This window comes from Phaethon lepturus, unplaced genomic scaffold (genome assembly GCF_000687285.1).
Source record: "Phaethon lepturus isolate BGI_N335 unplaced genomic scaffold, ASM68728v1 scaffold4331, whole genome shotgun sequence".
Classification (NCBI taxonomy): domain Eukaryota; kingdom Metazoa; phylum Chordata; class Aves; order Phaethontiformes; family Phaethontidae; genus Phaethon; species Phaethon lepturus.
Window position 1 is genome coordinate 1 of NW_010518308.1, and position 13090 is coordinate 13090.

The 13090-nt window shown below is 36.1% G+C and overlaps 1 protein-coding gene across 1 annotated transcript in view; it reads right to left on the minus strand.

The window, feature by feature from the left end:
- Window positions 1-4274: 4274 nt before the first annotated feature.
- The window catches only part of ATP9B (ATPase, class II, type 9B), a gene marked incomplete at its 5' end in the record, with an annotated part of 98068 nt that continues 89252 nt past the window's right edge, over window positions 4275-13090 (minus strand). The window contains 6 exons of the mRNA XM_010296671.1: window positions 4275-4690; window positions 5519-5551; window positions 7628-7831; window positions 8516-8573; window positions 11593-11701; window positions 12914-12978. Coding sequence (XP_010294973.1) covers window positions 4554-4690; window positions 5519-5551; window positions 7628-7831; window positions 8516-8573; window positions 11593-11701; window positions 12914-12978 — 606 coding nt within the window. The remainder of the gene's footprint in view (window positions 4691-5518; window positions 5552-7627; window positions 7832-8515; window positions 8574-11592; window positions 11702-12913; window positions 12979-13090) is intronic.

Genomic DNA, 13090 nt, shown 5'->3' on the forward strand with positions numbered 1-13090 from the left:
TCCAACCTTAATGATTCTATGATTCTAAGAGACTGCTGGCCCAATTCTTTCCTTTCTAGCCAGCAAAAATAAGGAGAAACTCCATGGAAGCTAAAATTCAAACGGCTGTCAAAGTAAGCAGGACCTACAAGAATAGCTTCTGCACCAGCAGTGAGAGCAGAACAGCCACCTCTCTTCCTGTGGCGATCACTTTTTAAGGACTGTCCACCCAGACTCTACTGTCCCTTTCCACATACTCCGCACTACATTTCTTCACCCTGCAGGGGCTGTTGGAACCGCATTAATAATTTGGGACATGTGAAGGGATGCAAGTGTGAAACAGATGCAGGAGTCTTTCAAGTTATCTTGCCAGTGTAAAGCCCCGGGATAGAGAGCTCTGCAAACGCGGGAAAAGAGGTCACGCCGGCATATCTTTGTTAACAGCACATCTCCAAAGCCTCTAAGGAAGTCTATACAGTCATTTAAACAGTAAGCCCTTCCCCAGGCCTGACTCACCATCACTCATGTGGTAAATACAGAAACAAAGGTGCATCAGGCACGAACAGCCCCAACCTCCAGCGATGAAGGAACCCTCCAGTGTACCCTATATGAGCAAGGCAGAGGTGCACAGTGGTGTAGGGACGGAGGATGATCCCAGGAACACACTGCCTAGCTCATCAGCAGATCTGAGGCTGGTTCTTCCTCAAAGTAACCTGAATGCCTTGAGACATCAATAAGGTTGCAGAGGAGTATGGGGACTATACTGCTTAGGCCTACTCTCCAACATGCACAAATGGGCATAAGTAAGAGCAGTATATAGGGAAATCATCTCCTCTTTGTCTACAGAAGTTGACTTCCATGACTAACAGCTGATTAACTACACACATGACTATTAAAATTCTTGCTTAAATACCTGCAGAACTGGTGTCCAGTCTGAAAAGGTTCCTGACTGCAGAGTTCCCTCTTGCAGACATGTTTTAAAAGGAGACTGAAAAATGTTTAGGCTCACACTCTCTCTTGGGGACACCGGGTAGGAGGACATGTATAATACAGGTTGGCTCAAGTGGATGCTGCTCGTCAAGGTAATACACACTTCCTTTGTATGTACAAAAGCAGTGGCATGTTTTCAGGCAACCAACTCAGAAATTTTAGGAAGAAAACAGGAGATACCACACAGCTGAATTATGACGGTATGTGTCAGCAAGCTCAGTTTGAACATAAAAACACTGTTGTAAACATTCGCATTCATGGAAGAGTGCTACAGTTTTAATGTTAAGTATGCAAGGATTTAATTTGGGCTTCCATTTGCAAACTAGTACCTCGTGTAGTAAAATATTTTCCAGCAGTTACATGAACACATAAGTTTAGAATAGCAGAAGAAACTAGCGTAACAATTACCAGTACTCCTTTTTTGCAGGACCTTTCCTTTTCCCTGTGTTCTTCCACCACACTACATAGGAAATCTAGCAGATATTTAGCTCATATGCTTATTTAACATGGTCCAGATAGGCCAGTATTGTGATGTATGTTACTTTGGTGAAGATGTATTTCCTGTTCACATCTTGCTCCTCCATCCTATCCCAATTCTGAAATTGTTTTCCAAATATGTTTTCAAAGAGACATGATTACCATTTCAGAAATACATATCTGACATAGCAGCTCACAAAAGTAAACATTTATTTAATACCAAATAAAACTAAGCTCCTTCTGGAGGTAACTTGCAGATCCAAGGCCTAAATCTGTGTTTATGTAAGCTGATGTGGTGCTCCAGACTTACTCCTGACATACAGGGATGTGCAATGACAACCAAATGAGATTCTCACAAAATGATTTATTCACCTGCACACCAGACATGTTACCGCTCTGGTCTGTTTTAAGAGCCAGGGACTGTGATGGTACTTAGCTTACTTCGTACTGAAATCCACAATACATTAACGCTTTCTACTGAGCGATGTCATATTACAGTACTTAAATTCTGTATTGATATTGTTACCTGTAAACCACTGTGGTCACGCTGCCCCTTCACAGGGCTGTGGCTGAGTGACATGAATGAACAGAAAGCAGACTTTCCTGGTGTACATAGTTTCGCAGTGCCTGAACCTCAAAAGCAAGGTAAGTCACCTCAGTCAGACTTCTGCAGTCTTCAAAATAAAGCGCTAGCTGAAACTAGACCTTAGCTGTACATTGAAAACACGCCAAGAAAGCAGGCACGCTAGAGAATTGCCTCTACTTTTGAAAGGCTTATATCTGTGTGTAGGATCTATACATTTGCTATCACATGAACCTCACAGTCTTAATGCTGAAGATTAATATATGTACACTATAAATTCTGTACACATGGATATGACTGTATCTCATACTGCTGTATTACAGTAACACTACCACTTTCATACTGCTTTCTGCCTAATGTCAAAGATGTGATGTATAGATGAAGGATGACCAACTCTAAGCTTCTGCTTATCTACCGAATCTTATGCATATGGCTGCAAGCTCACAATGTAGAAGACAAAAAGGTCTGAAGATAACACCATCAATGTTTCAGAACAACTGCATACTCGTGACTTAATTGATTCAAAGTGATTACCACTTATTGGGGAAAAATAGAAAATTAAAGCAAATCAGCAACAAAAATATCACAAGACTAAACTAAAAATATAAATCAAGAGTATCTTGCTAAAACCACATAAAACGAAGAAAGGCTTTTGCTAGTATGCAAGAACAGTGACATCTTGTGGGGTTTTTACAGAAGTAAGTTTACAGAAGGACAGAGCAAACTAATCTGCAATGTTGTGTAACTAAAAGAAGCACTACTTCAGTAGTTCACTTAATACATATGCCATTAATAATATTTGGTAGAAATCAGGCTTTATTGCTTTTATAGTGAGGAATGAAAATAATAAAAAAACCCAACAAAAACCCAAAACAAGCAGATAAATAGGTAGTAAGAAAAACTTTCAAAATAAAAATTAATGGAGTGGAGTCCAAATAGCTCTGCAGCAGTTTCCTCTGCTCTCCCAGGAAGTAGTTATATTTATCACTTAAATATTACTCATCCAATGTAATAACGGCGTAAGGGCAAAGTTACAAGAGACTAAACAAGGAATTATGTTGCAAAGGCATACAGTCAAACATAAAAATGACATCCATATTAACTGTTTTTAAAAAACACACACATAAATATTTACTAAATAAAACATGGACAATTATGGTGTTTCTTTCCACTATTAATAGACTATTAATAGTTTATTAATAGTGGGAAGAATAGACTATTACACATAATAGACTATTACTAGACTATTACCTATAACCAAATTCGTTATACGTACTTCTTGAGAAAGAAAAGTTATATCACAATGGAAAACTAAAATAATATATCCTACCTTCCAGCACAGCATGCAAGATTTGGACCCTTCAGATTGTATCAGAATATATGAGTATCTGGAACAAATCTTCAACCACTGTAAAGTGTCATAACTCAGCTGAGATACTCAACTTTGACAGTTTACATCAAGCAAAAATGTTTTGATTTTTTTTTTTTTTTTAAATCAAGGTTGCACCCAAACTAAGTTATAAAAACATAACATTTACAACTTGGAAGATGATAGATTTTCCTACCGTAATGTTCATGTGTTTGTCCTATTTTCTTTTACCTGAGTAACCTAAGTAAACAGATTACAAGGCAATTTAAACATACTAGCTAATACAAGGTTTACTTGACTTCTCGTATATAGAAATGTACTTTGACACTATTTGCAGTTTTACAAATACAAAATTAATAAGAATTTTAAAACATATTTACTGAGCAGCCATGTCTTTGATATCTGTACAGATCAACAGGTGCAGTGGAATTATGTACAGAATTTATCATTTAATTTTTGAACAGCTTTTGTGCAACCTGGCTGTAATGTGCATTTAAAGAACTGCTGTCAACATCACAGATCTGTAATATTTATTGGTGCCAGAAATGGAGAGTACAGAATAGGACAACAGCTCCTAAAATAATACTGTGCTATGCAGACATCTGTACATAATTCAAATAGTGCATATTACTCAATGTCTGATGAGGAGTAGTAGTTAGCTGCTAATACAGACACGGGCATTTACAGGTATTCGGTTTGTTATAGTAAGTATGGATGAATGAACTTTTCCATATATAAACATTAAAGGAAAGGACTTGAATTAGGAATTTATGTAATAATTAAAGAAGGGAAGTTATGTAATAAATAATGAAACTTTCAATTCAACTTGCAGAAGATCAGAACAGTTACAGTAGCAATGAAACCATTCAGAAGCACTGTCAAATCAAAGATAATTCAGTTTTATTTTATAATCACAGCAACTGAAAGTAAAAATCATCATGAAGAAAATTTAGTTTTTCTCTGATAGTCTTGTTAGAGTACTTCTGTGTTATTGTACCTGTCAGATGTTTCCTCCTCTTTTTGTGCTCTATTCACTCGATCACTTTTGATTTTTTTACTTATTTCAGTCCAACATAAATCCATAGACACTAAAGCACAGTGAATGTGCAATTGGCAGACCGGTGTGAGTGAAAAACCATAGGAATATAATTACTTTTATGAGGTAAGCTTGGAGTAACTTGGAGGAGAAAATTTGCGCTTCAAGTACTTGAGAATGTAAAGTGGAAGACAGCTTACAACAGTGATTGCTGACACTTTCCACAGGAAGGTCACAGTTGTGATAAAGGCAACATCTACAGAAATAAAAAAGGAAAAAAGTTATGGGAGTTGATTAACATGGGAACTGGAACTTCCATACTGCAAAGTCAATAAAACACTCTTAATTGTTTGCTTATGCAAACAAGACCATGCACAAAATTAGAAAAAAAAAGGGCAACAAAACAACAGAAAGAGAAAGTTAACCTCAACATTTTGTTTTTGCCAACTATTTTCTTTAGATAGGAACTTCAGAGTTCCTTTATGGTCCTTACACTGTTTTGCGGCACAAGATAATTTTAGGGGAAAACAGAATCTCAGTTTAAAAGCAAAGTGAGCTGTGTCATAATAAAAAGTTAAGCCAGCCTATTTTTCTACTAGCAAGAATGATTCTTACCCACTATAATACAAGTTCCCAGCCAGAAATTCTGCTACCCTTTTGGATCCTTTATTCCATATATTCAGATTATTTTTCTCTGAAACAGTCACAACAACTAGACTGAATGATTCTTAATCTTAGAGATTAGATTCTTAATCTTAGAGATTGAATAGAGGCCAAAAATTTAAAGGGAAAACAATGCAGTGATATTGCCACAAGCTATAGTGAAAAGCTATTTTTTGTGACAAACATTAACATGAATGGTGACACCCTACACTCACTACTGAAATTTTTTTACTATATTTGCAATGGTCAGGTCATACTTAATGATCATGGAATGATCCCAGAACCCAGGTAACCTGAAGAATGAGTTTTTTTTTTTTTTCTTTTTTTCCATTATTTATAAATGTGTACAAATTTACTACTCTCTAATGCATTTTTAAAGACTTTAAAAAAAAAACTTCAAGTAAAGTTAAACTTCACCTACCTAAGAAAGCTCCAAAAGACACTCTGCCTATACCTGTTTCACAAAGAGGGAGAATGAAAATGAAAGGATAGATTTACAGAAAATAATAGAGTTATGTGAAAAAAACCGAAAAAAACAGGTTAGAAAGGAAACTAAAAAGATGTTAGTAGCATTAATTAGAATTTTTTTTGCCTTTCACATGACAATCAGAATATTTTAAACAGCAATCAAACCAAAACATTTAGAAAATATAGACATTTTATATTGGGTCATGTTTTAAGATTGTAAGTAGGTAGACAGTTTTCTTACATTTGACTTTAGGGTATAATTTACTGCACAAACAACTTGACCAGAACTGTTTTAATGTGAACGACAATCCACTTCAGAAAATGCAGTACAGAAATGCTTTACTGATCCAACTTCATTCCTTAAGAATACTTTGTATATTAGATTTCAATGTGTAAACTTGCTTTACAGTTTTAGGCTAAGCCTGCTTAGACATACTAAAAGCCTATGTAACATATCATAGTGACATGCCCAATAAGGTCATTGTGTGCAATTAATTTGGAAACCTAAAAACCTGATTTACTTCCACAAGTCAGAACTGTAGAGCAGTATAAAATATTTTTGTCCTTCTATGCCCTGTCATACTTATGTTATCAGTTCTTGGTGAGAACTGACTCTTGCTTATAAGTAGCATCATTGCATGTTCGTTTGTGAAACAGTTTCTAAGTCCCTGCAGTTTTTACACATCTGTGAACAACACCTAAAGGTGCTTCTCACTGAACACCACCTACAATGGATGGAAGGACTGTCTGTCATCAATACTAAAGACTTACAAAGGTGAAGCAGCAAGTTCTGCTTTACTGAGTTCTTGTAAGTTTGGACTAAAGAGCCAGTACCTGCATCTGTTCTTGCTTGTTCCTTTCATTTGTGATCTGGCTGTGGAGATTCAGGAATCAACCCCAAAATCTCTATTAAACAGCCTGTGCATCAGCGTCAGAGAAAGGAAAAAGGTACTCTGGCAAACCTGAAATAATGTACAAGTGCCAAGCCCAGCAGGGTTTATTTCTTCATTAAAATTTGACCCCTGGGAGATCTGGGAAGTAACAGAACACCTGGGACAGGCAGTGGAGCATTTACTGATTAAAAGAAATAATTATGTAATGTAAATACACTACCCTAGTGTTGAACACTCGGGACACGAGAGAGTGAAAGCAGAACTACGAAACTCCTAGAAACTACCATATAACATTTAATTCTGCTATGAGAAGTGACAACTGAAGAAGGGCAACTCCTTACTCATCAGCTCCTGGAAAACAGAGAGAGAAGGAGCTGGATTCTACCCCTTGTGAGGTATAATCAAAATTGTTCTACATATATTTCTGTAAAAAGTTACATTTGTAAAATCACAATAAGACTGAGATGGTTGTTTTTACTGAAGGATAATTTGATATAAAAATAAATATGTATTATTTTGATGCTCAGATCCTTGACTGCTAAGATTTGCAGTTAAAATATGTTTTTTCATGTTGTGAACTATGACCTATCGGAACCTTAAGATATAGTATGGCATACTGCAATTTAAAGCAAAGCAAGCTTAATATAAGCTTAATATAATTATGTAACAATGATTCTTAATATCTATCCTAACAGAGTTCTGCCTCACACTCGAGCAATACTTCAGCTCTTTTAAGCTTGTGGGTTAGATCTAATGAGGACCACTTGGTCTGGCATACAAAGTAATTCACCAACTCAGTGAAAGACCCTGATTTTTTAAAATCATATCAATTTCAATAGTGCACATCTCAAAGCCAATTTGAGGAATGCAGTTGGGACTGTCAAGATTAGATCAAGGATGGGAAAAGCTTGCGTGGTTTGAGTCAAGTTTATAATCTAGAATAAAACATACTAACAGGAATAAAGATTGTCAAACTGTAGGAGAAAAGGATAAGAGAATATTTTAACGCAACATTAATGAAGGCTAATTTCAACTCAGTCACATTTCCTATGGAGAAAGCTGTATTTCACAAAGCATAACATCACCTCTTCTTAATAAAAAAAAAAAAAGGAAAAATATTCAAAATATAAAGCACAGTTCTTTGCTAAAATACTTTTACTATCACTCACCAAAGTATTCATTTAGAAACGCAAGAGAGGCCACATAGCAGCCAAGACTGAGGAATTCAGCCACCACCATTAACCAGTGCCATGTTCGTATGGTCAGTGCAACCATCAAGAGCTCAGTGAAGATTAGGGCAGTGAAGGAAATGGCAACGACATGTACAAATTCAGATTCAAAAAGCAGCAGGGCTCCATACATCAGAATACCACCTAGGAAAGGCACATAAAGTTAACAATACACCGAGCAATGAAATTTCAAGTGTACCAGTTTTTACAACTGCACACTGAACATCTGATTATGAAAACTTGCCCAGTAATTTTTTCTTATAAGGTAACAACATTGATCTTTCTAAAAGAACAGAAATGATATTTACTGCACTTTGTGCATGTGAAATAAAACAACCAAAGTAAAGCTGTAAAGAAATAAAACTATTAGAAAATTAAATACCTTTTAGTGCAATATATCTGATGAACTGTTAATTAACCTCATTTTGTCAAGTGCTACAAATAAATGAGATATTGTTGAAAGAGTAATTACTTTTAACTGATTACATAATTCAGATTTCTTCAACAGGTACTTCTGTCATTCCATGAAAGAAAACTACTGTGTAAATATATGCAATGTGATAAGGACTCATTAAAATTTTTCTGGATTAGCATTTAATTAAAAGCATGTCCTTTTTAGGCAACATGCATCAATAAAAATACCAATCCACACATGTTTTGAATAGGCCTGGCACACTGCAGGAATATCGATTTACGAGATAAACAGAAAGCAATACATATAACTGCTGATGAAATGTTAAGCTTTGGGAATTCAACCTGCAGCTGAAAAACAATATTGCTAATAACAGACAAAAAATTCTCAGTTCAGTAAAATTAACTCTCTCCTACCTTGGTAAATACTGATTAAAACCCAGATGAGGAAGGTCTTAAATGACAAAGATCTTCCCTAAGGGAAACAAGTGAGAGGAGAGTTAAACACAACTTTAAAAAAAAAAAAATCTACTCAGTTCATATGTTTTTAGTAGTTAATCACTAGAGAGGCATTTTACAAGTAAAATAAGCAATCTCTGAAGTGATATAGGCTAAAAAGCTTCTACTTGTTTTTATGATTCTTCATTGCAAATTTGTATAGAAATTGCACAGAGTCTAAATTTGGGGGTAAGACAGTTAATGCCTTAAACAGCAAAGGTACTTTACCTTGCAATGCTCTGGCTAGTTTTCAGAGGGATAATATAGTAAAATTAGTTTGTTTGTTTTTTTTTTTATTTAAAATATTTCTATGACTGTTTTGTAAAATGTAGTCTTCAAGAAAAATAGCATTGTGTACCTACATATTAAACCTCAAGCAAAACTGTAGTTACTAGTCACTTCTAAATGTTTGATAAACTGTCTATTTGCATTCATAGAATAAACATATGACTACTATCAGTTTTCAGCAATTAATATTACCAAATACATTTTAAATCTTGTGATTGTGAATGTTGCAGATTGGAACATACGCATAAACCAAAGAATAAATGCTGTACATGTGCATATGACTCTTGCATTCTGTGAAGGTACTGATTAAATATGTTAGAATTGCTGAGTTGAAAGGATACACATTTAAAAGGATAAAAGGGGAAACAAAGCTGCCATTTTGGCACAAAAGAAGTGATCACGCTGCAACAGGGACCAATCAGCACTTTACAAGGAAATGTGCCTCTGCTGTAGAAAATGATGAATTAACTCTATTAACTCAGTATAGGCTAAAACATGTTCTTGAATAGATAGAGTTCATGGCAAGGTGCTGAAGACATTTTCATAATTCTGTATACAGTCTAAAATGTTGGTGACAGACTGAACATATGGGAAAAAATTCTCATACAAGCACAAAGAAACATTAGATTTTTTTCCTTCTGTGAGTGCCTACTCATTTTCCTTTGAGTACTGGACACTGCCTCAACCTTTGACCATAGCTCCCATTAGCGAGATCTGTGAAATAAGAATGAGCTTGAGTTTTGGTTCACCTTTATGGAACTAGAAGGCGTAAGTCACTCCTGAGCCTCTAGGGAATACTGCACAACAGGCTGTGAATCATTTTCAGATGAACGCAGGGAGCCCTTTTACTTGTACTTCCTTTCAAATTTTCATCAGCTTTTCTAGCTATAACTCCATAGGAGCCACAGTAATACTGAATCAGCATGTCCTCCAGGGTATGTGGCCACACCTGCCTCTCTGAACCTTGTTAATTTTCTCTTCTTCTTGCACCAGAGCAAAAGCCCGTCAATGACTTTGTACCAATGTATCTTACTCTTTTAAAAATCTAAAAAGCATTTTAATCACTAGCATATCCCAGAAAAGAAACCAATTCCTAGGACTACAGTTATAGTCCACGTCAACACGTGTTTCAATAACACTAGCTGAATAGTATTGGTAAAGATTTGCATTTAGAGTCCATAATTTGAAAAATGGTGCGCAGAAATATGTAGGCTTCATAGTGTCATGACTAAGGCAGCATGATCATAAATTGTTGTAATAAACACTCACAATAAGATTACCTTGTAATAGTGAAGTCAAATGTAGCACACAAATAACTTGTACTACTCATCCATAATCATTCACTGATCATCTGCCCCACACAATGCACTGAACTGTACTCTCTAGTTTCTCCACATTCTCTTTTTTTTTTTCTTCTGAAGAGAAATATTTGGGTTATACTTATTTAATATTCATAAAGGTGCAACATAAGCTGGGAAAGCCAGTGATTCAGCATCTCCAAGAACTGTCATTTAAGTCTAAACAAAAAACTTAGCCTGTATTCATCTACCCATCCTGAGCAGTTTCTGAGTACAGGTTAACTTCTATCTTTGGAAGTAAGATGCTTCCATGAACCATCAACAGGTTTCCACAGGCAAGCTGACTGCTGCCTTTAGCAGGTGTAACACCATGCTTTTTTGAGATTAATCATAGGCTGAAATCTCACAAAGAAACTTTAAAGATTCTGAAGAGCAGAAAGAATCAAGATCTCCAGAAGATAAGAAAGAATCCTCCCAGGCTAACATAGCTAATTTAGTACAATTAAAAAGACAAAGACCCTGAAAAGTTTGGACCCTCTTCGACTACAGTCTGCTTTTGAGCTTTTACACACATCTTCAAAGAATCTACTATCCCTAAAAAGACTATCTGCTTCTGCCTTGCATCATAACTTTTCTAGCTGACAGTTTAAAGTGGACCAGAAGTACTTTTCAAAAAACTTACGAAAACAGAATCTTGAGGTATGTTTCACTTTTGCAGGTAAAGAAATTATACACTTTCATTGTTTGCAGGTATGTGCAAACACACAGAAAGTGGTATCTACAGATGAGATGATGGAACAGGCTCCCCAGGGAAGTGGTCATGGCACCAAAGCCTGTCAGAGTTCAAGGAGTGTCTGGATGGTGCTCTTAGTCAAATGGTTTAGTTTTAGGTAATCCTGTAAAGAGCAGGGAGTTGGACTTGATGATCCCTATGGGTCCCTTCCAACTAGAGATACTCTATGATTCATTTAAGAGGTATCGGTTATCAATATTTTTTATTTATAGAAAGTCAGCTTCTGGAAAGGTTAGTAGTAATTTAAGGGGGTTAGGGGAAAAAAAAAATCTATAAATTAATCTACCACTTAAAAAGGAAAAAGGAGCTTTGAAAAAGTAAGCATAAATAACTCCGGATCAGAGATCCTGGGGCCAGACTGAAAGCGACTTTTACATCAACACATCTTCATGTTTGAATTACTTCAGTCAACCATCGTTGACTTAACAAATGTATTAATAAAACTAAGTGGAACATCTGGTACCATGGATTATTTTCATAGTACAAAAGTCTGCATTACATTAGTCGTGCATCTGCCTTGCATGGAATACCTTAAGAAAATGATTGTAAGAATTCCCAGTTTTGCACGCTGGAGATTTCAGCATTTGTTCATATCTGATCGCTGAGGACATTCATACCTTTGTGAGATCCTTATAAAGTTCTGGATATAGTAATGCCATTTCTGGCTTCACATCCTGATCCAATACAAGAGAGAAGACTGGAAACATAGTATATATGGTTGCATACCTAGGTGAAAGGAAAGGACATAAATTGATGCTTTTCTATGATACGATTTTAAACTCATCTACTGAGTTCAATTATTCTTTTTATGTAAGCAGAATTAAACTGGTTCTTCTACCCAGTACTGAGGCAGTTTACCAATACAGCTTTACACATGCAACCTGGTCTTGTGCTTCTGAGACCTGCCAGTTGTGAGAAGTTACAGAGCTTTTATACATTCAAAACCAGTAAATACAGTTCTTTCTTCTATATACATCACCCAAGCTTATCACCTATTACCCTACTCCCTGCGCATTTGCACTTCGGACAACCAGTTCAAAGACCTGACATTTAAATTCATCCACAGATGATGGCATGAAACCTGAGCAAAAAACAAGCACTATATTCTGGGCATCATGGTATAGGCAGGTGGATGAACAAAAGTCCTAACAGTTCTGTGAGTGGCTTTGGATTTCAGTGTGCACATGCCAGATAGTATACTTTAGTATGTACCTTCCTAGAACCTAGCACAACTATTTACAAACATTTTGGAGAGGTCTACTGCTTGCCTCTGCAGAGTCTGGTATAATCAGACCTTGAATAAACTATGATTTAAGTTACGATTGATTTAAGTTGTTATTGTTTACAAGGAGTATAAAAAGAAGCTCTTAGGACAGAAGGGACAAAGAGCAGGCACAAACACAAATATATGCATAACCCTCAGCTGTATGACTTGGGAAACTGTATTACTAAAGCAGCTTCCGCAACAAGACCACGGTGCTCCTAATCCTGCATACATTCACTTGAATGGAAATCTATGTGGCAGACTTGGGTAGTGTACTCTCAAAGGAAATTTCATAGTCAGTAGCTTCAGCTCCATTTTTAACAGAAAAATCTGTGATTCTCACTGAGGCTTGTATGGCAATCTGTGTAACAGCTGAAACTGGTCTGGGAGACTTCCTCTATTGTTTTCGCCCTGTACATGCAAAAGGTTATATGGTATCTTCTTCTAAGGCTATGCAGATCCCTCTCTTCAGAGAGCTGGTAATGAGGCTTCCCCCTTCACAGAGTGCATATTCAACCTAGTTTGGCTTTTCTTTGTAGACTCATTCCAGGTTTTGGTAGCATACTAATGGTAAGTGTGTGAAAAATGTGGCAGACACCAGCTACATGATGTTTTTTAACAAGTTAGTTCGCTGTATTTATTACCAGATATTGTAACTGTTGGTTTTGACTTACCCTACCATTAGGAATCCTTGGTACAAGGGAACAGATGCAAAATAGAAGACTGATGAAAATACAGCCTACAAAAAGCAGATAGTTACATATGTTTAATATAATTCTATATACAAAACATTACAATAAAGAAAAAATAACAATACTTGATGAAGATTTTGTGACTTTTCAAAGACAGAC